At 35.9% G+C, this 25,270-nt stretch overlaps 1 protein-coding gene across 3 annotated transcripts in view; it reads right to left on the bottom strand.

Annotated features, from left to right (window-relative positions):
• KIFAP3 (kinesin associated protein 3) overlaps positions 1-25,270 on the bottom strand; it is a 131,950-nt gene that overhangs the window by 93,520 nt on the left and 13,160 nt on the right. For 2 of the 3 annotated variants that reach the window (XM_036343401.1, XM_036343403.1), the window contains exons 3-9: positions 23,203-23,323; positions 14,350-14,481; positions 9,260-9,414; positions 7,798-7,853; positions 7,111-7,252; positions 3,667-3,766; positions 2,057-2,181 (exon numbers count right to left, since the gene is read on the bottom strand). In XM_036343401.1, coding sequence (XP_036199294.1) covers positions 2,057-2,181; positions 3,667-3,766; positions 7,111-7,252; positions 7,798-7,853; positions 9,260-9,414; positions 14,350-14,481; positions 23,203-23,282 — 790 coding nt within the window. In that variant the 5' untranslated portion in view covers positions 23,283-23,323. Of the gene's footprint in view, positions 1-2,056; positions 2,182-3,666; positions 3,767-7,110; positions 7,253-7,797; positions 7,854-9,259; positions 9,415-14,349; positions 14,482-19,765; positions 20,061-23,202; positions 23,324-25,270 lie in introns of those variants that run through there. The other variant, XM_036343402.1, reaches the window with a different exon arrangement.

Here is a 25,270-nt window from a genome sequence, read left to right as displayed (position 1 = left end):
TTCAACAGATTAGCAAGTGGGTCATGTACCAAAATGATTACTGCCTTAAAAATAATTTTGTTAATAAGATTACTAGTTTCTACTTCAGACAGATGCCCAGAATAGTCAAAGAATGTCTATTAGGTTTAAACTTTTTAGCACCCTCTTCAGAATAGATATCAAAAAAGAAATATACCAAAGTTAAAGGTAAACGAAATTTAAAAATTACATCTTATGGCCCAGTTGGTGTTGCTCAGTGGTTGAATATCGGCCTGTGAACCAGGTCACAGTTCGATTCCTGTGCCCCAGCTGAAGGCTCAATCCCTGGTGAGGGGAGTGCAGGAGGCAGCTGATTGATGTTTCTCATCAATGTTTCTATCTCTCTATTCCTCTCCCTTCCTCTCTCTAAAATCAATAAAAAATATTTTTTAAAAATCACATCTTATGGCCCCCAAAACAGTCCCCTGGATACCTGCAGAAAATAGTTACTTTAGTCAGACTTCAAATCCCCAAGCACTTAAAAACAATTCCCTATTGAATGCTACTTGCATCAAAAACTTAAAACTTAATAAAATAGCAATATTTTAGGAGAAATGGCCAGAATTCTGATAGGTCATTTTATATTCCTTCAATTATTATAATCCAGTGATTCTAAGACCCATTTGCCCACATGGTAATAGCTCCAGAATTTTGGATGTGTCTTATAATCCATGATGATGTGCCATCGTTTAATTGGAAGCATTTTTTTCTTCATTGGTTATTTATAAATAATAGTACATCTCACAACCAATGGTATCTGATACTTATAGGAATATAATATGTCCTAAAATATCAGTTCTTATCACTAATCAAAATGTATAACTAATGGTTGCTAAAAGTCCCATTAGTGGTCCTCTTCGCATCCCTCCAGTTTAAATAAATTTTGGGTGCATTCAGGAGACTTGGGACTCCAGAAATAATCTAAAATATTCAGGATTTTTGAGTTGTCCATGTGGTTTAAGGCAATATTTATCTAGATGTCAGAAGTTTATAGCACACACAGAAAATTTCTAAACCTTGAAAGATCCTAATTAAGTAAAATCAAAGCTTATATGTGTGTGAGGGTGCATTTTTATAGTGTCTTGGGGATTCCATTATGGGGACATAAGAAACATATGACACTCTGCACAATAGGAATAATATTTTAACTTTTAAAAAGAAATCAATAAATTTTGGGTTGGAAAAAAAAAGCCGCCAGAATGGGTTGTTGATCTGCAAAAGAAGTCATATAAGGACAGACATGAATAAATCAGGACCTCAATCTAGAAGAATTAGTTGTAGAGGTAATATGATAAATATCCTCACATATAAAAAATGTGATGTTGAAAAAAATATCCTATTCTATATTGCTTCAGTATGCAAGATTACAACCCAGGGACAGAAGTTATTGAGGAGTAGACTTTAGTGCAGTAAGCAAAGAACATTATAATAAATAGAATACCACATCACAAAATAAGCTAAATCATTAAACAGTGACATTGTTAAAGAAGAGACTAAATAACCCATTTGTAAGGGAAGTTGCAGAAAAGACTCCTCTATTGAAAGATAGGTTAAAATAGATAATTTTTAAGGTTCTTTTCATAAGTTCTATCATTTTGCAGGCATCTCAAATTTGTATGTACTAAGAAAGGAATTATTGTGCTTAATTAGAAAAATATAATTTAAAGCTAGGTTAATCACCAAATCCACACCCATTCCAATAAAAATCACAAAGAACTGCATAGGAAACAGTGGTGAGCCAGACTTCTGCTAACCATGGGATCTTAGGAGGCATACGTGTAGCTACTTAGAGATTCACCAATTCAGTGTCCAGACCACTAATTTAAGTCTCTCTATCTCATCAACTAATCAAAGTTAGATGAGATAAAAAAGTATATGTCAAATTATATTCATTCTGACAGTTTCAATCTTCATCTTAACCTTTAAAACACTCTTGCATTTTTCATGTACTGTGAATGGAGAAAAAAAAATCCCATTCATCCAAAGCTCATAGCAATAGGCAACAACAGTGGGGTGAAATGCCACTTTAAAAGGATATCAGCTTTCTTCTTCTTAGAAAGTTCTTCTTGCCAAAGCTCATGTCTTTTTAATTCATGATCAATGATATTCATACACAAAGCTCCAATTTTATAGTGAGTGATAAGTCCATGAAACTGAGAAAAGCTTCAAAGAAGAGATTTTAGTATGTGGTTAAAGTAATACATTTTGTGGGTTCAGGAAATTGTTTAGGGTAAACACTGGTACAAACAACATAGAAAATAAATTTGATATACACATATCAATAAATAAATATAGGGCTTACTAGAAAAACTTGAAATTCTGAGATTCCTTTAACTATATTTTAAGATATTACTATTAGCTGAAATGAAATTATTTTTAAGTTAGAAATTAAACAAAACACATTTATAATTAAAAACCATTTAAACTATTCAGGTATCCTCAAAATAAATCTTCAGACTATCATCTAACAAAACTAATACTATAACAATACTATTATTAAATTAAACTAATACCAAAGAATAAACTAGTAAAGTATTAGCAATCATGTCCTGGCCAGTAGCTCAGTTGGTTAGAGCATCAACCTGATATGTCAAGATTACGGTTTTAATCCTTGGTCAGTGCCCGTACAAAAATCAACCAATAAGTGCATAAATAAGTGGAACAACAAATCAATGTCCGCCCCCCTCCCTCTTTCTCTAAAATCAATCAATAAAAAAATTTAAAAAAATTATTAGTAATCGTGTTTTTTGCATGTTTCTTAGACCAGTGATGGCGAACCTATGACACACGTGTCAAAGGTGACACGCGAACTCATTTTTTTGGTTGATTTTTCTTTGTTAAATGGCATTTAAATATATAAAATAAATATCAAAAATGTAAGTATTTGTTTTACTATGGTTGCAAATATCAAAAAATTTCTATATGTGACACGGCACCAGAGTTAAGTTAGGGTTTTTCAAAATGCTGACACGCCGAGCTCTAAAGGTTCACCATCACTGTCCTAGACAATTCATGATCCAAGTACTTATTCAGTAAATATTTATTTGCTAATTCTAGACACATTTTTAGACTAGAGAAAGGCAATTCTTTAGAAATTAGCTAGAGATTTTTTACGTCTCAAAAAACATCTTTCTAAAGAATATATGTGTAAAATAATACATGTGAATACATAACAGGTGTGTATGTAAACAGTAACATTTACTGCACTTAGTCTGGGTCAGGCTTTATTCTAAAAGCTACCTAAAAGGTGCTACTATTACTATCCACAGCTTACAGATGAGGAAACCACGGCACAGAGAAGTTAAGTAATAGAGCCAAGATCAAACAGCTAATAAATAGCAGGACTTAAATTCAAATCCAGTCAGTCTACGTCAAGAGTTAATACTCTTAAACAGTGGGTGCATGAATGGGAAGGTGTGCACACACTCATGCGCATGCACACATGTACATGCTTGGGTGAGTACAGACTAAATTAAAACAGAACAACGGAGAGGACAGAGGATAGAAAACAGAATAAGAGTTCAGAACAGAGTATGGGCAGACACACAGAGGACTAAACGAACCAATGATCTACAATCTAAACCAATGTCATACATAAGGAGAAATACAGATAGACTATTGCTTTTATTACCTAATTTTAATACTTACCTGGAAAAACAGAAAAAGATGTAAATTATATTTGTGGCTAACTCAACACTTTGCTTCCAGTCTTCTCTCAGGACTCTTGCTAATGCACCAAGGGCAGTTTCTAGATAAAAATGGGACATGCAAATATAATCATTCGTCTTGCCTCTAGTATAAAGGGTGATTGGTTTTAAATGTCTGCTTATAAATAAATAACAAAGCTAAGATAGAACTGGGACAACAAAGTAGGATGCTTCTTTCCAACACAGAAAGCTATTTTTAAAATTGAAATCCAACTTTTACTTAAAAACTCATAACATGCAACTTTAAGTCTATTCCTGTATACAGAAAAATAAAATATGATTTAGATAAAGTAATATAAATATATCTTGGGTGACAATAAAATAATAAGACTACTTATTTCTTGAGCTGAATTTCCACTTGCTACAGTAGTATCCTTTTTTTCTTTTTTAACGTGATTTAAGGTGTTTGTGAATAAGTAAAAAAAACTAGAACAATTCTAAAAAAAATAATGAGCAGTTTAGCAGGCTAACACTAGATCCATTAAAGCAAATTAATAACCAAATAAAAGTTATACACAAAATAATAAGTCTAATATTTTAATGTCATGTTAAATTGATGCCAACAGACATAAATAAAACAAAAATTTTTCGCAAAATTAGCTTCAGGGAAGTTTAATAAATATCCATGCTAGATTTTTATCATGAGAAAGGTGAAATTAATGAATTGATTAATGAGAATTACCACATATTAAGTAAACATAAAGTAATGAGACTATTTTCAAATTAGTGTTGCTATATGGCCAACCAATTCTTAATATAATAAATATTAAATAGAATATCTGTGTATTATATATAATTTATCATTTAACTTTCTTTGGCACCCAAGATCTATTATACTCCATGGACTGCATTATCAGTATTTATCATTGTAATGGAAGTGTTCAATTTATTTGAGCTTCCAGGCTATTCAGATTATGAAACAATAAGAATTCACTATAATATTAATCCACTTTGAAAGAATTTTTTTAACAACCTAAAAAATCATATAATGGCATTTCATGTTTTTCATATTCACAATGCAGAGCACATACTAGTATAATATATACTGGTCTCCAAAATCATTCTAGAATTAAGTAATTAGACAGGCAATGTATATTAAGAGCAAAAGCTCCAAAAAGTCCTACTTAACAAAGAATCTGGACATTTCATCACTATAATCCAGAGGAAATAGGATACATAGGATATACTTTGGAAGTGATATACTATAATACCATGATTTAGGCAAAGGTTTAGTGACCCACTTTTGAAATTTTATTTCATTTTTCTCTTTTAGTATAGAACAGAGAAATATCTCAATGAAATTACAGCTACAAGAATTATACATGAGTTAGCAAGAAATAGCCCAAAGAAAATTAAAGAGTTTACAGAAGGCAAAATTAAAATTCCATTATAATTTTTTAAAGAATATACTAAAGTGATCTCAAAATAATACATAAGAAAATGTACAAAATATACAAGGGAATCACAACTATGGTATCTGCAAAAAACAGCAGCCTAGCCGAAACCGGTTTGGCTCAGTGGATAGAGCGTCCGCCTGCGGACTAAAAGGTCCCAGGTTTGATTCCGGTCAAGGGCATGTTCCTGGGTTGCGGGCACATCCCCAGTAGGAGATGTGCAGGAGGCAGCTGATCGATGTTTCTCTCTCATCGATGTTTCTAACTCTCTATCTCTCTCCCTTTCTCTCTGTAAAAAATCAATAAAATATATTTTAAAAAAAACAAAAAAAAAACAGCAGCCTAACAGCAACTGGAGGAGGCAGAACAGTTTGGTGCTTGCTTCCCAAATCCCTCCTCAAAGAACTGTCACTCTCTAATCCACCTGGATGCTTGCTGAAAAGCTCCATTCCCAGGGTTTTCTTTACTTGTCCTGACTCAGAGCTTGCTCCATGCAGCCTTACACCCAGGGCATTTGTTGAAAACTACTTGTTGAGATGTGGCAGTAATGTGCAGCAGCCTTGCCAGTTGGAGTTAACAAGAGGCTGACCTAAATCTTTAAGAGGAATAACTGGAAAAAGATATTCACAAGGTCTTTGAAAAGCTCCAACACATTCCCAGGATTCTATGTGCAGGGATATGCACATGCCAGAGAAAGACCAGAGAAGGACCTAATCTCTCATCTCTGGAAAACCTTAAGGCAGTGGTTCTCAACCTTCTGGCTTTTAAATATAGTTCCTCATGTTGTGACCCAACCATAAAATTATTTTCGTTGCTACTTCATAACTGAAATGTTGCTACTGTTATGAATCATAATGTAAACATCTGATATGCAGGATGGTCTTAGGTGACCCCTGTGAAAGGGTCATTTGACCGCCAAAGGGGTCGCGACCCACAGGTTGAGAACCGCTGCCTTAAGGCAATGTGCAAGCAGGAAGTGAAGATAAGGCTCTAAACTACCTGCTTGAGCACTGAAGACAAGCCTCCCTCCTCCACACACACACATAAGCACACACACAGAGCTCCCTCAGCAAAGGTTGGGACACGTAGTACCAGGCATTTAAGGAAATCTCTATACAATCATAGGCTACTACTAAACTAACTGAGCAGAGGATTCAGTGGCTGCACAAAGAATACAGACTTTACAGAAATAATCCAGGAAACTCATTAAACAAATGAACAGCAAAAATAACAGGCCCTGGAGGGAATGGGAATCAGATTTTCAAAGTTTCCACAAAATTATTTCAAAATAACAATAAAAAATAGAAAGATATGCAAAGAAACAGGACAGGATATCTCGTAATCAGGAAATACAGAGTCAATAGAAACTGTCCATGAGGAAACTCAGATGTTGAATTTAGGAGGCAGAGATTTAAAATCATCTATTGTAAATATATTCAAAGAACTAAAAGAACTGGCCCAGCCGGCTTGGCTCAGTGGTTAAGCGGCGACCTATAAATCTGGAGGTCATGGTTGGGTTCCTGGTCAGGGCACATGCCTGGGTTGTGGGCTCCATCCCGTCAGGAGTGTGCAGGAGACAGCCAATCAATGATTCTCTCTTATCATTGATGTTTCTTTCTCTTTCTCTCTCTCTTTCTTTCTCTCTCTCTTCCTCTCTCTCTCTCTCTCTCTCTCTCTCTCTCTCTCTCTCTCTCTCCCTTCCTCTCTGAAATCAAGAAAAATATATATTTTTAAGAAGTATTCCAAATTAGAAGAAAAGATACAGTACCAATAATGCTTGATTTCCCTTATTAAATGATTGATGAATTTTCCAGAGAATATTTAGATGTTATGCTCTCATGTTAAAAATTTGAAGAAGGTAATAAAGAGCTGGAAAAAGTATATTTTTAAGTTTAGCATAAATAATTTTAACTTAATTCTCTAATATAATAATTTAAAAATCATATTTTACAATAATTTTTCTAATTTTAATATTTATAACTATAAGTTACCATTTAATAGTAGTTCTTCCAAGTTATCAGGATTTCGAGCAAGTTGCAGGATCAAAGCAGAACCCCGAACCTTGTCAGGTATATCTTCATACAATAACTCAATGTATTCATCCATATCATTAATGTTAGCAACTTCATCAATCTGAAACAAAGGAAGAAGAAGAAAGTATTCCAAAATAATAATAATGCTTAACAGAGCCACTGTCAAAGGAATGATATTTTGTGATCAATATATTGCCTTTTCTAATAATAAGTTTTTCAAAGGACTCATAGAGGGGGAAATTAGACCTTTGGGTGCTAGGACTTCAATACAAAAGTAATTATAAACCATATGATAAAATGGGATGTATATAAGCTCTAAACTTGGTCTATCAATTATAAAATATTTTAAATATAAAACAAAGTAATTTGTATCACTATAATAAATAATATTTCAAAACATATTGCAAGAAAAATATTTAAACAACTTCATAACTTATTTTTCTATCAAAATAAATTGTCTAAAAAACATACCCAGTAATTTTGCCTTTATCAATTAAATACTGACTTTCTACCTTTTTCAGGCACTTCTAAGTTCAATAACTTTTTAAAAATTATACATATGTTTAATGTTGATTGTATGAATTACTGATGGTAAAAGGCAACACCTTACAATCATATTTCTGTTAGATGAGAATGTAGTCTTACCTCCATTCCTTCAAAAGGAGGTGGATCTTTAGGTTTGCTTGTTTTTTCTTTTTTTTTTTTAAAAAAAAAAAAAAAAGTTGTGTTTTTTTTTTAATGAGAAGAACTAGGTTTTTAGCATTTCTGAGTAATTTTTATTCTCAGCAGCTGATTAGCTAAGCTTAATTTTGCTTTTAAATAAGTTCATAGGCATCCAATTCACTCAACAAATACCTATTGATTATACAATGTGAGTTAATAACTCTATTTAGGGCTAACTAATAAAAGTATACATTAGGCACAAGGCAGTTTATTTCCTGTTCATAGAGAGACAAGACGAACTTGAAAAGGTTTAAACAAATTTTCTATTTCATTTGTTTTACTTAGTATAATCAAAACTTAAGCCTTTATAAGTTATTTCAAGGGCATCATATTTTGGAACTTACCCATGATAAAAGATATGTAAATGTAATACTATGAAATGAAATAACTAACCATTCAATAATCTGAGATGATTTTGCATTAAAATGTCTGTATTTTTATTTTGTTTCATTTTTGGTTTAGATTATTTGAAAATGCCTTCTATAAATAATCAGTCACTTAGTTCTAATATTTTAATGGCTTAGTTCTTGTTGAGGGACTGAAAATAGAAGCATATTAACAACAGAGACATTGAGGAATGAAAAGGAAGTATTTTCCAAAGAAAGATTCATAAAACATAACATTAGGATAGTCTAATGCATATGACATATATTTAACATTTAAGTAATTAAGTCACCCATTCAAATAATAAACTAAATGTCAATAAGAAATTTAGAAAACATAAATCTAGTTGGAGTAGAGAAAATAGGTTTTCTGCCCCTAATTCTCTCCTATTGTTATTCTAGAGTCAATATGACAGATATCTGCTTTTTATTTCTAATTTCAGCATTTGTGTGGACGTGCACATACACACACACACACACAGTATGAAATAGAAATATCATTTTGTGTAGAACCGTCCTATATAATAAAACCCTAATATGCAAATCAACCAACCGGTGGAAGGAGCAGTCGCTATGATGTGCACTGACCACCAGGGGACAGACGTTCAATGCGGGAGCTGCCCCCTGGTAGTCAGTGTGCTCCCACAGCCAGAAGCTGGGCTCATGGCTGGTGAGGGCAGCGGCAGTGGCAAGAGCCTCTCCCGCCTCCACTGCAGGCAGGTGGTAAGGAGCGAGGGGTCCCGGACTGCGAGAGGGCACAGGCCAGGTTGAGGAACGTCCCCCTCCCCCACAGTGAACAAATGCCGTGCACCGGGTCTCTAGGCTAATATAAAGCTCCACACGTATAAAACGAGTATGTTTGTCTATTCTTTCGTTTACTTATTCACAGCACTGGCAAAACAAAACACAAAACAAAACAAAAAACTCCCACATTTATGTAAAGCTCAAACTACAGTCAAACAAGTCCAGTTTGCATTCAAAAGTCAGAAGTTTCTACTTACCCTTTCCTGACAAGGAATCTCGGCGGTTCTGGAGATAGTACAACAGCTGCTCTACCTCATTTAGTTTTGAGGGATGAATGAGTTTACATTCTTCAACCACCTTCCGTGCCAGGGAAGTTATATCTGTGTTGGCATTGAGACTCTTAAGACGAATGCTGCAAGCATATCAGAATTTTCCAATTCAAGTATTATTAAAGTAAGTGGTAACTTAAATAATATTTCATTAAATAACTTATAAAACATTTAAAGACTCTTATATAATGAAGTGTTAGGTATAATTAGGCTTAGAACAATGCAAAACAATGATTTTCTTTGAGCTGGATAAATGAGATAACAAAAGGAACATAAAGCCTACATCAGCCTTTCCAGGCAGAAGAGCATATTGGAAGACCTAATTTTAAAACAATCTTCTGATGTAATACATATAAAGTCTTTAGTCATTGGATGTGAGAATCCATATTACCAAGAGTGAATCACTTTCTGACCATAGTCACGAAATCATTTATGTTTTTCAGTTAGGAACAAGACATAATATTGGTTATTTCGGATTCAGTTTTTCTCGTGGAAATTATATAGTAGAAGGAAGAAGAAAAAAAGCACGATGCATTTTAAGACCTATCTGAGGAATTCTGAAGAACATTTTATACTTGTTAGTATGTTAATAAAAATAAATAAACCAGCTTTTCTCTCCTTTTTAATTTAGTCCAGGAGATTCATTGGAAGATAAATAAAAAAGGTTATTCAGAGTCTGGAAACAATTGCCCGTTTACATGAATTTATGGCACCAAGGAGACTTATGAAAACATAAAATTAGGTGCAGGGTGAAGACCCCAGCAGATATGTTCGCGCAAGGAACAGGTTAAACAAGAGAAACAGCCCTGACCGGTTTGGCTCAGTGGATAGAGCATCGGCCTGCAGACTGAAAGGTCCCAGGTTCGATTCCGGTCAAGGGCATGTATGTACCTTGGTTGCCGGCACATCCCCAGTTGGGGGTGTGCAGGAGGCAGCTGATCGACGTTTCCCTCTCATCGATGTTTCCTAACTCTGTCTCTCTCCCTTCCTCTCTGTAGAAAAATCAATAAAATATATTTTTTAAAAAAGAGAAACATAAGAAAGTAGCCATTATATAGAATTATTTCTTGGTAAAGACCGCTAACATTTGGAGAGACATCAAGGTGTTAGAAGGCAGCAGGGACAGAAATCTCAGAAAAAGGTTCTGTACTAAGCATCTGTGCAATCATCATTCAGGTGAAGATGATCTCTCTAGAAATAAGTCCAGTAGAGTGATTTAGAAATTACTCACAGCTATATAGTCATCCCTAAGTCTGGTCCTCTTGGGATTCTACAAACTACCTAATAGCTTTTAATAAATTCCTTTTATATTTAAATTTGCTACAATGGTTTCTAATGTTTGCAACAAGAACCCTAGCCAGTACTCGGTTCCTTTATTTTAAAATTTTTGGTTGTTTATATTCCTACCTTTTAAATGCTTGATTCTATTTTTGTATAATTTTACTGCACACCAGAAGACAGAGATAGAAAGGAGAGTCCATTCAGAGAAAAACTCTCAAAAAACCTCTTCATGTTTAATTTTATCAGGAACTTCGAAATCTTGATTGTTTCTAGAAATCCGATAAAGATGAGGCACAATAGAAACACTATAAACATATGTTTTTAAAATTTCTTACTAGTTGTTTTTTAGAGCAGTTTCAGGTTTACAGAAAAATTGTGCATAAAGTACAGAGTTCCCATATATACACCCATTACCACCCCAATACAGTTTTGTTTTTTTTCTGTTATTACCACCTTTGTTACAACTGATGAACTGATATTGATACATTATCAATTTAGGTCTACAGTTTACATTAGGATTTACTGTGTTGTATAGTTCTATGGGCTTTGAGAAATGCATCCTGTGTCCACCATTATAGTATCATAAAGCATAGTTTTATTGCCCTAAACATGCTCCGTGCTCCACCTATTCTTTCCTCTCCCGCCCCGTGAAACCCGGATAAACTCGATTTTTTTACTTTAGTTTTTCCTTTTCTAAAATGTTATGTAGTTGGAATCATACAGAATGTAGCTTTTCAAGCCTGACTTCTTTTACTTAGTAATATGCATTTAAATCCCCCCATGTCTGTTCATAACTTGATAGTCGGTTTCTTTTTAGTGCTGAATAATACTTGATTGTATGGACACACCAGTGTTTGCTTACCTGTTTGTCAATTGAAAAACATGTTGGTTGCCTCCAACTGTTGACAATTATAAATAAAGCTGTTATACACATTCATGTGCAGGTTTTTGTAGACATAAATTTCGAACTCATGTGGGTTAATATCTAGGAGCAAAACTGCTGGATCATATGGTAAGTTTATGTTTAGCTTTAGAAGAAACTGCCAAATTGTCTTCCAAAGTACCACTTTATACTTCTACCAGCAATGAATGAGTTCCTATTGCTTTACATCCTCACCAGCATTTGGTCCTGTCAGTGTTTTGGATTTTACCCATTCTAATAGGTGTACAGTGGTATCTTGATCTAATAAAGCAGATTTTTCTATTTCTTTTTAGATCTATTTTTTTTTACCAACACATATATTAGCAATTTGATTCATCTTCTTTCTATTAAAAGTAATAGACAGGTTTTCTTCTTTTAGTGTATAGGTCTCTCCTAAATCCTTTCCTTATTACAAAAGACAAAGAAAAAAATAGATAGGGGTAGAATTTTTAGAAAATGTTACCTGTATGTTTACTGATTATTCCTATAATAAAAAACTAGAATTTTCATAGGCATATCTATTAATAATACCAAAGAAAAATACCCATATTATTTTTGGACTATAACCATCAGTTTTTCATAAAGAAATTTTTAGAAACTGGGACTCTATTAAAGATAGGCTTATACTCTCCTCTGCCAAATAAAGAAGATTGAAATATAAGTCTTCTTGACCTGGGCCATAGCACTGACTACCCAAATTTAATGACATTTTCACTTCATACCTATCTCAATCTTTATGAGTGTCCCCTCCACCCCAGCTGTTGCCATTGATAAAAACTCTTGAGTTATCAACAGACCACAACATGGTCCTACAACATGATTCCTCTCCAAATTGTGTGCACCAGGGTGGAGTATTCCAAAATTGAGGTCCTTGGGTTTTCCCATTAAGGATGTTTAAATTCACTTACTCCAACAACAGTAGGTAGTATTCTTTCCAGCTGGCTGACTCCCTAGTGAATGCATCCCTTGTCTAGAAAAACTTTGGATTTTCAAACACAACATTCTCATTTAATTATAGTTGAACTAGAGGTCCGATGCATGAAGAGATTCGTGCAATAGGCCTTCCTTCCCCTGGCTGCTGGCACCGGTTTTCCTCTGGCACCCGGGACCCAGGACCCAGGTCTTAGCTCCGGCCACAACAGAGAAGCCAAGCCTGGAGGCTTCTCCGCTACGACTGCAGCAGAGAAGCCAAGCCTCTTCAGTCTTCAGTCTTCGCTCCTCGCCTGAATATGCAAATTAACCGCCATCTTTGTTGGGGTAATTTGCATACTCATCCTGATTGGCTGGTGGGTGTAATGGAGTGACACCAATTTGCATGTTTCGCTTTTATTAGTGTAGATAAGGTTACTGACTGCATTCTCAAGAACTAAAATCTAAATTTCTCTCATGAAATGCAGATGTAGGAGGTTCTAAAGGCAAAAACTCTGCTCTGCTTGCTTGTCTTTGGCAAATTAATAAGATCTCAAAGGATTGTGCACAATGTACAAAACTCAGGCAGCAATCACAGGCACACAAATGGAAGAGAAAAGGTGTAAGAAAACAGAAAAACGTGTGAGCATGTGAGTTAGGATTTACAGTGTATGTGTGTATGCAAGTGTGTATCTCTTCAATCTAGCAGATTATCCAAAGACTCAGTTACTTTTAATTAATTCAGTGTGTGATTTAGTCTCCTTCTAACCCAAGAAGAAGACAAATTAGGAATATTAATAGACTAGGCAGCTACTCTTTTGGCTGTTATACACCAAAGTTTCCCAATTATAGCACTATCAAAATTTTGGGCCAAATAGTTCTTTGTTTGTAGGTTGCTATTTTGTGCATTATAGGATCCTTAGCAGCACCCTGCCCTCTAGCCATTAAAGCCCCTTAGCACCCCTCTAGTTATGACAACCCAAATGTCTTCAGGTATTGCCAAATGTCACCTCAGGAATGGGGGTGGGGGGGGGGGGGGGGTGGGAGGGTGGGGGGAGGGGTGGATCAGAACCAGTTGAGAACCACTGCTATACAGAAAAAATGCAGTGCTTTTCAGTGTTATAAATACTATCACATGCACTCCTAGCAGTTTGAATACACTTAATACCACCAAAACACACTAAAATTCTTTTTAACTACTTCCCAAATCAAATTTTTTATGGAGGGAAGAAGACTGGGAGAGAAAACTAGGTAATCTCAGACCTTTTTTACTTCCAGAAAACTATGGAAGGAATTCAAGATCATTACCAGCACAACTGCAGACTGATGAAAGAGGCCAGTTCCCCAGGAGGTCCTCAAAGAATTACAAATGCAGAAAGAAAACGGTGTAGGATACTGGAAGATTTAAGCTCAATACGTTGAATCAGAAAATGCTTGTTTTATTAGGATCTTCTAGAGGGCTAGATTTTTAAGGGATGAATTCAAGGTGCATGCCCCATTTGGAAATTTTGGAAGTCATACTACTTTCAGCAATTCCAGGGAAGAAGGAAGAACACAGGATCTCCGAAAATACAAATTTCCTAAATTAAGCTAAAAAGTCCCACATAAACATACCCTAAAATTGGTTTCACAAGTTGTAGCTTATATTCTATTATATGCATTTACTAAATGGAATAAGTCAGAATAGGTATTTTTTAGTAGGTTCCCATTATGTACATAGACATGATTTTCTCTAAATATATCTGCATCTATAGTTTAATGTTGTCTCTGCTTCACTAAAATGAAGTATGTCTAGAAGAATGCCATAAAGATTTATCATCTATGCAGATTTAAATAATATCAGATTTCTACAAAGTTTGTATAAGGTTCACTACTTTCAAAATGTACACAAAGAAAGAAAACTTACATTTTTTGGCATTCTTTTCGTTCTCCCAACATGGGATCCCCCATTTCTCCAAGAATGGTAGCTTCCACTTCATATTGAACAATGAGTGCTTTTTCTGATGGATGTACATCAATATTTCCTCCTTTAACTTTCCTGCAATGTAAAATAAAAATAGGCATAGATAGATTAAAAACTCATAAAATGCCCATGGTTCTTATCTAGGTTCTAGTTCCAAAAACAAGTGAGCTGGGTCAACATGCATTTAAATCACATTCACATAAAATGGCAACATTCCCAAAGTGATCTACAGATTCAATATAACCACTATCAAATTCTCAAAGCTTTTTTTACAGAAATGGAAAAGAGATAATAAAATCCATGTGGAAACACAAGGGATACTGAGTAGCCAAAACAATCTTGTAAAAGAAAAACAAAGTTGGAAGACTCACATTTTCCAATTTCAAAATGTACTACAAAGGCTACAGTAATCAAAACAGTGAAGTACTAGCAGAAAGGTAGACAAATATATCAATGGAATAGAACTGAGCCCAGAAATAAACTCCTATTTATAGAGTCGATTGATTTCAACAAAGGTGACAACCTTTCATTGGGGGAAAGAACAATCTCTTTAACAAATGTGCCAAGACACTGGGTATATAAAATAATGAAATTAAACCCTTGCTGCACAGCACATTATTAACTCAAAATGGATCACATAAATTTAAAATCCACACCTAAAAAACTCTTAGAAGAAAACATAGGGGCAAAACTTCATGACCTTGGATTTGAGAATGGTTTCTTAAATAATGACATCAAAAGCAACCAAAACCCTAAAGACCTCCCTTCCCCCCAAAAAACCAATAATACCCTATTAGAACTAATGAATGAATTCAGTAAAATTGCAGGATACAGAATCAATATACAGAAATATATTGTGTTTCTATATATCAATAATGACCTATCAGAAGGAGAATTTAGGAAAACAATTCTATTTACAACTGCATCAAAAAGCATAAAATACCTAGGAATAAATTTAACCACAGAGGTGAAAAACTTATACTTTGAAAATTATAAGACACGGAAGAACCGAAGAAGACACAAATAAATGGAAGGCTATACCTTGCTCATTTATTACAATCAAAACAGTATGGTACTGGCATAAAAACAGACATATAGATATATGGAATAGAATACAGAGCCCAGAGAATAGAAAATTCTCACTTATATGGTCAATTTATCTATGACAAAGGATGCAAGAACATGCAATGGGGTAAAGAACATGCAATAAGTGATGTTGGAAAAACTGGATACATGATAAAAATTAAATTGGACCACTTTCTTATACCTTACACAAAAATAAACTCAGAATGGATTAAAGACTTAAATGTAACACCTAATACCATAAAACTCCTAGAAGAAAACATGGGCAGTAAACTCTTCAACATCGCTCTTAGCAGTATCTTTTTGGATATGTCTCCTTGGGCAAGGGAAACAAAAAATAAACAATAAACAAATGAAACTACATAAAACTAAAGCTTTGTAGAGTGAAGAAAACCATCAACAAAATGAAAAGACACCATTTGCAACAGCATGGATGGACTTGAAGAGTATTATGCTAAGTGAAATAAGACAGTCATAAAGATAAACAGCACATGATCTCATTCATGTGGAATCTAATAAACAAAAGAAATTGATGAACAAAATAGATCCAGAGACATAGAAGCATGGAACAGACTGTTAAACCTCAGAGGGAAGGTGGGGGAGGGTGGGTGGGAAAAGATCAACCAAAGAACTTGCATGAATATATCAATAACTCATGGACACAGACAATAGGGTGGTGAAGGCCTGGGGTGTAGCTCGGGGGTGGGCTAGAAGAGGTCAATGGGGGGAAAAAGGGGACATATGTAATACTTTGAAAAATAAAGATGTTTCAAAAATTAAAAATAAAAATTGGAAGAATAAAATGATTTTGAAATCCTATTTACTTTTTTGAATGTTATGGGTTGAACTGAATAAATCTCCTTATCTCTGAACTCCTTTTCTACAACCTACTAATGCTGGTTTTGCATTCTAGGAAAAAAAAAAAAAAGACAACCTACAAATGGGAGAAGACACTCACAAATGATACACCAACAAGGGGTTAATATCCAAAATATATAAGGAACTCATACAACTGAACACCAAAAAACAAACAATCCAATTTTAAAAATGGGTAGAGGACTGGAATAGGCATTTCTCCAAAGAGGACATACAGCTGGCCAACAGACATGAAAAGATGCTAAACATCACTAATCATCAGGGAAATTCAAATCAAAACTACAATGAGGTATCACCTCACACCTGTCAGAGTGCTATCAACAAATACCAAGTGCTGACAAGGATGAGGAGAAAAGGAAACCCTCATACACTGTTGGCGGGATTGTAAATTAGTGCAGCTACTATGGAAAATAGTATGGTAATTCCTCAAAAACTTAAAAATAGAACTGCTATATTATCCAGCAATTCCACTTCTGGGTATTTGTCTGAAGGAAACAAATACACTAGATATATGCACCCCTATGTTCACTGCAGCGTTATGTACAATATCCAAGATATGGAAGCAACCTAGGTTTCCATCAATAGATGAATGGATAAAGAAGATGTGGTACATATCAGCAATAAAAATCTAAAAATACAAAATAAGTAAAAAAAACAAAAACAGAAACAGACCCATAGGTATAGAGAATGAGCTGATGGGTTGACAAAGGGGAGGGAGGGACTAGAATTTAAAAATCAATGATCATGTAAAGCTTTTTAAAAAAGCAAAAGCAACTAAACAAAATATGAATTTAAAACTTGTGCATATGAACGGACACTATGAAGAGAGTGAAAACACAATCCACAGAGTGGGATAAAATATTTGCAAATCATGGATATGATAGGGAACCAATTTCCAGAAAATATAAAGATTTTTTTCTCCAAAGAAGGCAGAGAATGGCCAAGAAGTATATGAAAAGATGTTCAATGTCACTAGTAATTAGGGAAATGTAAACCAAAACTACAATATCACTTCACATCCATCAGAATAGCCACATTTTTAAAAAATAAGTTAAGTGCTAGCAAGAATGGGAAGAACTGGAACCCACATACATTGCTGGTGGGAAAGTAAAATGGTGCAGCCACTGTGAAAAACAGTTCAGTAGTTCCTCAAGAAGTTAAACATATAATTAGCATATGACCCAGCAACAACTGAAAACATACCGAAAGAGTGAAAACAGATGTTTAAACAAAAACTAGTACTGGAATGTTCATAGTAGCTTTATTCATAATAGCCAATAGATGGAAACAGCCTAAATGTCCATCAACAGATGAATGGATAAACAAAATATACTGTATCCATAACATATATTATTATTCAGCTATTAAAAGAAATGAAGTACTGTATTGATGAATGCAAAACATGGATAAATGCTGAGTATACTGTGTGAAAAAAGCTTTACACAGGCCACATATTTATAATATACTTATATCACTTCTCATAAACACAATAAAATAATTATTTCTGGTAATATACAGTTTAAAATATGTATTCTTTGCTACATTTTAAGCACCATAAAGGCAGGGAAAGTATGTCTCATTCATCTAATACTTTAAAAAATATATTTATTTATTTATTTTTTATTTCAGAGAGGAAAGGAGAGGGAGAGAGAAACATCAATGATGAGAGAGAATCATTGACCAGCTGCCTCCTGCACACCCTCGATTGGGGATGGACCCTGCAACCGGGGCGTTTGCCCTGTAATTATACTAGTAAGTATGCCTAAAAAACTACCTTCTGGCACAACTGTATTATTACATGAAAATAAGCTAATGCTGTAACAGTGGCTCTTTGCTCTAGAACAGCGGTTCTCAACCTGTGGGTCGCGACCCCTTTGTGGGTTGAACAACCCTTTTACAGGGGTCACCTAAGACCATCAGAAAACACATATATAATTACATATTGTTTTTGTGATTAATCACTACGCTTTAATTATGTTCTATTTGTAACAATGAAAATACATCCTGCATATCAGATATTTACATGACGATTCATAACAGTAGCAAAATTATAGTTATGCAGTAGCAACAAAAATAATTTTATGGTTGGGGGTCACCACAACATGAGGAACTGTATTAAAGGGTCGCGGCATTAGGAAGGTTGAGAACCACTGCTCAAGAACAATCTTATATTAAAGTTGAAAGAATTTGTTTTCTTCTGTCACCAAATTTTCAATTGAAAAGATCAATGTAATCAATGAGGAAATAAATACTTGTTATGACTACATATCCTTTTCAAAAATGAGAAGGGCAGGCAATAGATGCCCCAGTCCTGCAAAGACAGTACAGTTAGCTGATTGGTTGGCTGACTATACAACTGTTTGAATCCCTTTTAAGATGAGATCTTTCTGTAATGATAAGGGCCCTGCCACGCCAGGATAAATACACTCAGTAAAAGCATGTTGTAACTTATAATAATACCACCACCCTACATGCATGTTTTATCTCTTAAAAGCATTTTCACATTTGGCCCTCTCATAAGGTAATATTTGCCCTGCTTTCCGTTTTTATATAAGGAAACGGTGTCCAAAAGAATACATGTGACAGGGACTTTAAGAATGGAGCGTCCTAATTAAGGTGTTTTTTTCTATTGGATCACTAGTAACTCTTGGTCCACTGAGAGGTATCCTATTCATCAGGGATGACCTTATCTTTGACAGGAGTCAAACCAATAATCCCACAGATTTACAGTGTTCTTTAAAAGAGTCACTGATACCACAAATATTTTAAAATTAAATAATCACGGCCTGTTCCATGTCAAGCTTCTGGACGAACGTCTTGATAATTACGATCCTATAAAAAGGACACCGTACACACACACACGGCAGTCAAATGGATGAAGCAGAGGAGGAAAGCAGACACAGGCTGGAGAGCAACATCTCAGTCCAGACTCCCGTCAGTGAAAAGCCACCACTTCTCTCCCCTTCATCATGTCAGAACCCGAGGGCAGGGGACCCCGAACTGGAGGCGGGGGGGGGGGGGGGGGCCATAAGCGCCAGGAGACCTCATCTCCAGGCCCCCAGGGGATTGACCTGTTAGGGGAAATGCCGAACTGGAATGAGAAAGGGGGAGAGGGGCACGGGTAGCCGGGTTTCCTCGTCCTTAGCCCCTCCCCCCGAAATCGGGGACGCCGCCAGGAGCTACCCCGAGGTCCTCCAGGCCCCTCGGAGGCAGGTGGGCGGCTGCAGAACCTCTCACCCAATGCACCTTCCCTTCCCTTCCTGGGACTCCTCCCGTGTCCACCTCTCTGCGGAGCGTAGGTCTCGCTTTGCCCAGTGACACCTCAAGGCCAACCCCCAAACCTCTAAGAATATCTCAGGGTCCCCGGCCAGGAGGGCGGGGCTGTGCCTTGGGGAGTCACCTTTTGAGGTATCTGGCGTCCTCCCCCTGCATGGCGGCGGCGGCGGCGGCGTGGGGAGGATGGGGGTGCCTCAAAGAGGCCTGCAGAGCTACTTCCGGAAACGGTGGCCAATGTCCCCGGGCCCCCAAAGGCGATGACAGCGCTGAGGCCTGCAAGACCGAGCCCGGGCAGCGATGTGGTTACCAAGGTGAGGCCGCCGGCTCCTCCCACAGTTCCCAGGCCCCAAAACACTGGAGCCGCCCAGACCGGCTTGTAGGCGCCGCAGTCAGCTCCGCCTCACCCAGCTACGCCTCAAGGCGCCTGCGCCCGCTCTGCAGCGCCACAAAGCGCAGGCGCAGTGAGAGCTGCTGGACCCTGGGACTAATCTGACGCACCCCGGAGCAGAGCGTGAAGATTTTTGCAGCAGATTTGGGCGTCAATGGTTAAGGTGTGGCGTCCTGGTCACCGCCCCCTTGAAGATGGGAATTAAAAAGAATCATCCCAGTTATTCAAATTAGAATTTCAGGTCCTCGGCTTGAAAAGAGGAAAAGGGAATCCACTAACCTTTTCTTTAGAGAATGCAATAGAGCAGTCAGTCAGCCCTCGGTTAATAACCTGTCAAGTGAGGTTTGTATTTTGGGGGGACATTGTGGAAAAGGGACTGCACTGAGAAGCTCTAGCTAATGCAGATAGTCTGGCACTTGTGCAAAATGAACAGCAACTTTGATTCAGAGTCAAATCTTTACATTCCACTTTGGTATCTTAGGTCTAGATTCTAGAATGACCCCCCTTCCATCCCCACCCCCCACAAAAACCGCGTGAAACTCCACCTCTTCCCGTAATTGTCCCTAAATCAAGGTACTTTGAGAATTGTTTCCTTTTAGGCAGGCAACTGTTGACAGTGCAAACCAAAGGGAAGAAAGAATGTCTTTGAACCTTAGCAAGTAAATGTCTGCTTTTACATCTAATCCTATGAGCTCAGCTGTCACATCTATGCAAATGACTCACATTAATGTATTCAATAAATATTGAGGCCCAGCTTTGTGCTAAACACCAAACCAGGCTCTATGGATACAAAGAAGGTACCTCCACTCCCTCTCCTCACCTATAATCCTGTCAATCTCTTCTAGTTCTTTATTTTCAGTCACTTACGACCATGCCTACATAGTTATTCCACTGCCTTTTTCAAATACAGTAAGTTACTGCAATGTCCTACATGGAATATTAAAATATATAGACACTCACTAAGAGATATTATTTTTAACTGCCCATCCATTCCCACCAGCAGCACTATTTATGACAGTGTTGTAGTCATTCTTTCAGTCTTCCAGGGAAGAATAATTGGAGCTAACTTTGACATCTTCCCTGGCATCATGCCCTCTTATTAACTATGACAAAATCCTACCACTTCTTCCTTCAAAATATTCCTGCAATCCAGCTTTTCTTCCTCGTCCCCACTTCTACCTACTAGTCTAACTATACCTTACTTGGAATATTGCAATTCTTCCCTAACTGTCCTTCCTATTTTATGTTTATTCCCAAATATTCATTCTTAAAACTGATAATAACATTTTACAAGTTATCATGCATGGCTAGGTTACTTTAAAACTCCCACAATACCTAAAGTTGCCAGACCACAATATCCATTAAAATGCATAGATCAGATAACAAGCATTCTTGTAATGTAAGCTCCCTGAGATTGGAGATTTTGTTTTATTCACTTATATATGCCTAGTACAGCATCCTTCCTATAGTTGGTACTGAATAAATATTTGGAATGAAAGAAAAAGCATACCTGAGCTTAAAACATCAACAATAACAACAAGTAATTTAGAGGCAATGCCAGAGTCAGAAAGAAAGAACTGAAAACTAGTGCAACAAAGAGATAAACTGAAACTGGGACTGAACTAGAGAGGCTGTCAGTCTGTAGCAAGAGGGTAGGAGGGATTAGGATGTGAACATCTTTCTTGGGGGGAGGGGAGTTCCTTATTTTTTCTACCACAACACTCACTATAATGATTACTATTAAACCATCAGACAATTCCAAACATTGGCAAGAATGTGGAGCAACTAGAGTTCTGCATTGCTTGTGAGAATGCAAATGATGCAACCATCTTGGAAAATAGTTGGGCAGTTTCTTCAGCAGCTAAACATGCATTTGCTACATGACCCTAGATATTTACTTTAAGAGAAATGAAAACATACGTCCACAAACACTGGTGTTCACAAATGTTCATGGCAACTTTAGGCATAATAACAAAAAACTGGAAACAACCCAAATGTACATCAAAGTCAATTGATACAAATTGTGGGATATCCACATAATGGATACTACTCAGCATTAAAAAAATAAATCCTAAACTACTGATGTATGCAACAGCATGAATGAATCTAAAAAATATGATAAAGGAATCATGGTTTGATTCCTCATATAAGAAGTTTTTGAATATAAAAACTAATCTATTAGGACAGAGAGCAGTGGTGGCTTGTTCCTGGCACAGATGGAGGAGAGACTGAAGTCAGGCTGGGTGGGGGGCGGAGGGACTTGAACACATTTGTCAAAGCTGATCAAGCTATATACTTAAGCACACTCATTTTTTTGTATGTAAATTATTCCTCAATGTGGTTGTTTTAAAGACTGTAACAAACAAGGCAAAAAGTAGTAAATTAAGTGGGTGAATTAAATATCAAGTTAAATATCATTGAAGAGAAAATTTGTGAATAATATGAGGAAATAACACAAAGAGATAAAGAGAAAAAGACCATAAATAGAAGAGGTTAAGGGATAGAAAGGATAACATTTAAGGGGCCATAAGCCTTCTAGAAAAAAAATAGAATAGAGATAAGACAGTACTTTAAGGACTGAGTAATGTCCTGAGTTAATCAATGACATGAAACCTAAGCAGGATAAACAAGAGAAATTCATGCTTAGATATAATATAATGAAATTAAATAACTCCAAACATAAACTGAAAAGTTCAGAAGACATTATCATTCTTTAATAATTTTATAGGTATTAATTTAGCATTTCTCTCTTCTTCCCACTCCTTCCCGATAGGTTATAAATTGTTTGAATGAAGAAATCAACCTATTCAACACTTGGAACAGTCTTGGTGGTGGCTAGGAGCCTAAATTCTGGAATCAGAATTGTGTGAGAGTACATGATCCACCATTTATTTACTCTTGATCTTGAGCATGCTAAACATTATAAGCCTCAGTTTTATCATCTATAAAATAAGGATAATAATTCATAGGTGTTAAAGTTATTGTAATGTCAAATGACAGGGCATATATAAATTTATACCAGGGTGATTATCACTTAAATGCTGGTAATTGTTATCAACTAGGTGTTTGAAAACCATATATTAATCATGAAACTCTGAACAAGTCAATTAAGCTCTCTGTATATTACCAGAAGTAATTATTTTATTAAGATCTCTCAGGAGATCCTTTCTTACCTTGTGACTGCCTTTGGGATGTCATCAAATGGCCATTGTGGTCCAAAGAGTCCACATCCACTGGCTAGTAATGCACTCATCTTCTCACTTTCCAAATTAATTTTAGTTCACACTGCACATCCTAATAATACAAAGGAGATTTCAGTTAAAAGGATCCTTTAAAATACAACCTCTTCTTGATGGTGGTAACCTCTATTTTCAACCAATAAAACATAAGACAATAGTAACATTATTGGGTTACTCCAAAGGTCAGGACAGAGGGTGGCCCACTAGGAAAATGAATAACTAATCTCTGGGCTTTTCTCCTTCCCCAGGTTATTTTACAGCTTGAACCATATTTTGAGAAGATAGTTGTGTGATATGTCAACCTGATGATCCTTAAAGTCATACACACAAAGTGAATATATAAATGAAATTTGAAACAATACATTCTGGGATAGCGCTATAATGTATTCCTGTAGAAATGAATGTGGACATTTAATGCCTATTCTGCAAAAGGCACTCATCCAAGAATTTAGGCTATAAGAGAATGAGACACAGACCTTGCCCTAAAGTAGTTCAAGTCCATAAACAGGCAGTCAGAGAACAAATAATTGGTAACTCGGCCATATTTCCACACATCTATATATCAAGTCAAGTGTTTTTTTCTGTTACTTTAAACTTGAGCATAGGCTTTAGAAAAGTTCAGAAGCCATTATCATTCTTTAATAATTTTACAGGTATTAATTTAGCCTTCAAGGAACACAAAGTCACTCGGAAGTAAACAAATAATGAACACTGATGACTGTCATAATGGCAATCTATTGATTTTGTTCTTGTAAAGAAGTTGCCACACCATCTCTTTTCTATTTATTGCTTCAGTTCCATAAACTCTCACAATAATAGAAGTTTCAGTTCTATTCATTTGAGTTAGAGATATTAAGTAAACCCAATCTCTTGTTACACACACATTTGTTTAGTGCACATTATATGTTCCAGGCACAATTCAGAGCTAAGAAGCAGTCTAGATGGGATCAATTCAAGCAATTGCCAAATTAACAACCAGGTGTCTTCTATGAAACGTTAATAGCAGAATTTGAATTTTTTTTAGAGTTGGAAAGCACAGGGCAATTACTGCCATACACACCTCTGCTGTAATGAGTTGAAAGCTATTTGGTCACCAAGAAGCATCTCTCTTCATCTCTTCAAGAAAGATAGTGCCATAACATAAGAATTGTGACATACCCTCTGAGTCATGAAGAACAGAACCAGAACTGCCAGTGCATTCCGGACCACTTCCTAACAACTGCCAGTTATAATAACTTTGAAGGTGGGTGGGACATGAATTTGTGTCCCCAGAGTTGAAATAGATTATATTCCAATGGATGATATAATCTCAGCCTTTTATATGCGGGGCAGAAATTAAATCATATGTTGTTTGATTTTAAAACTTTTATTTTTCTTTCCTTTCTCTTTCCCACCCGTCTCTTCCTTCTTGCCTTCCTTTTTTCATTATTTTTTTATGTGTAGACAGCACTCATGTCATAAAAATATCTGCATATTGGAAACAGAATTGCTTCTAACTTTGGAAATTTTCTGCCAAATCCATGTCTCTTCAAGGTAGTCATTATTATATCAGGAGAGGAACCAGATGTATATTAAAGACCCTGAGAAATGGTTGAAATAAGGTCAGAATCTTTTCTGTGTGCGTTAGTGACAAAACATTTAAAATTCATTTTGTTTTCATTCATACATCAATATCTTGTTCACAGTACCTTTTATTTTTAAGAGGGACAGGTGAAAAATATGATGCTACTCCAAGTTTGACAAATTGTAAAATATTTCTCCCGAAACAATCTTCTTCCTGCCTCTCCCCTTCACTGGCATATGAACTTTTTTCTTTCTAAAGGAGTCAGTTGAGAGGATATCAACATTTCTCCGAATAAAAAGTGCTAGAATACCATCACCAAAAAACAACAACAAAGTACACAAAATGCTGAGTGTTCATTTACTACATTTTTTTCTTCTTCAAGTGATATGCATTTTCTTTTAAATGTTCTCTTGACTGGACCCTACCAAATAATCTCCA

The sequence above is a fragment of the Myotis myotis genome, unplaced genomic scaffold, assembly GCF_014108235.1.
Source record: "Myotis myotis isolate mMyoMyo1 unplaced genomic scaffold, mMyoMyo1.p scaffold_m19_p_18, whole genome shotgun sequence".
Taxonomy (NCBI): domain Eukaryota; kingdom Metazoa; phylum Chordata; class Mammalia; order Chiroptera; family Vespertilionidae; genus Myotis; species Myotis myotis.
The sequence above is the reverse complement of the archived record's forward strand: the minus strand, read 5'-3'. Positions and strand labels throughout refer to the sequence as shown.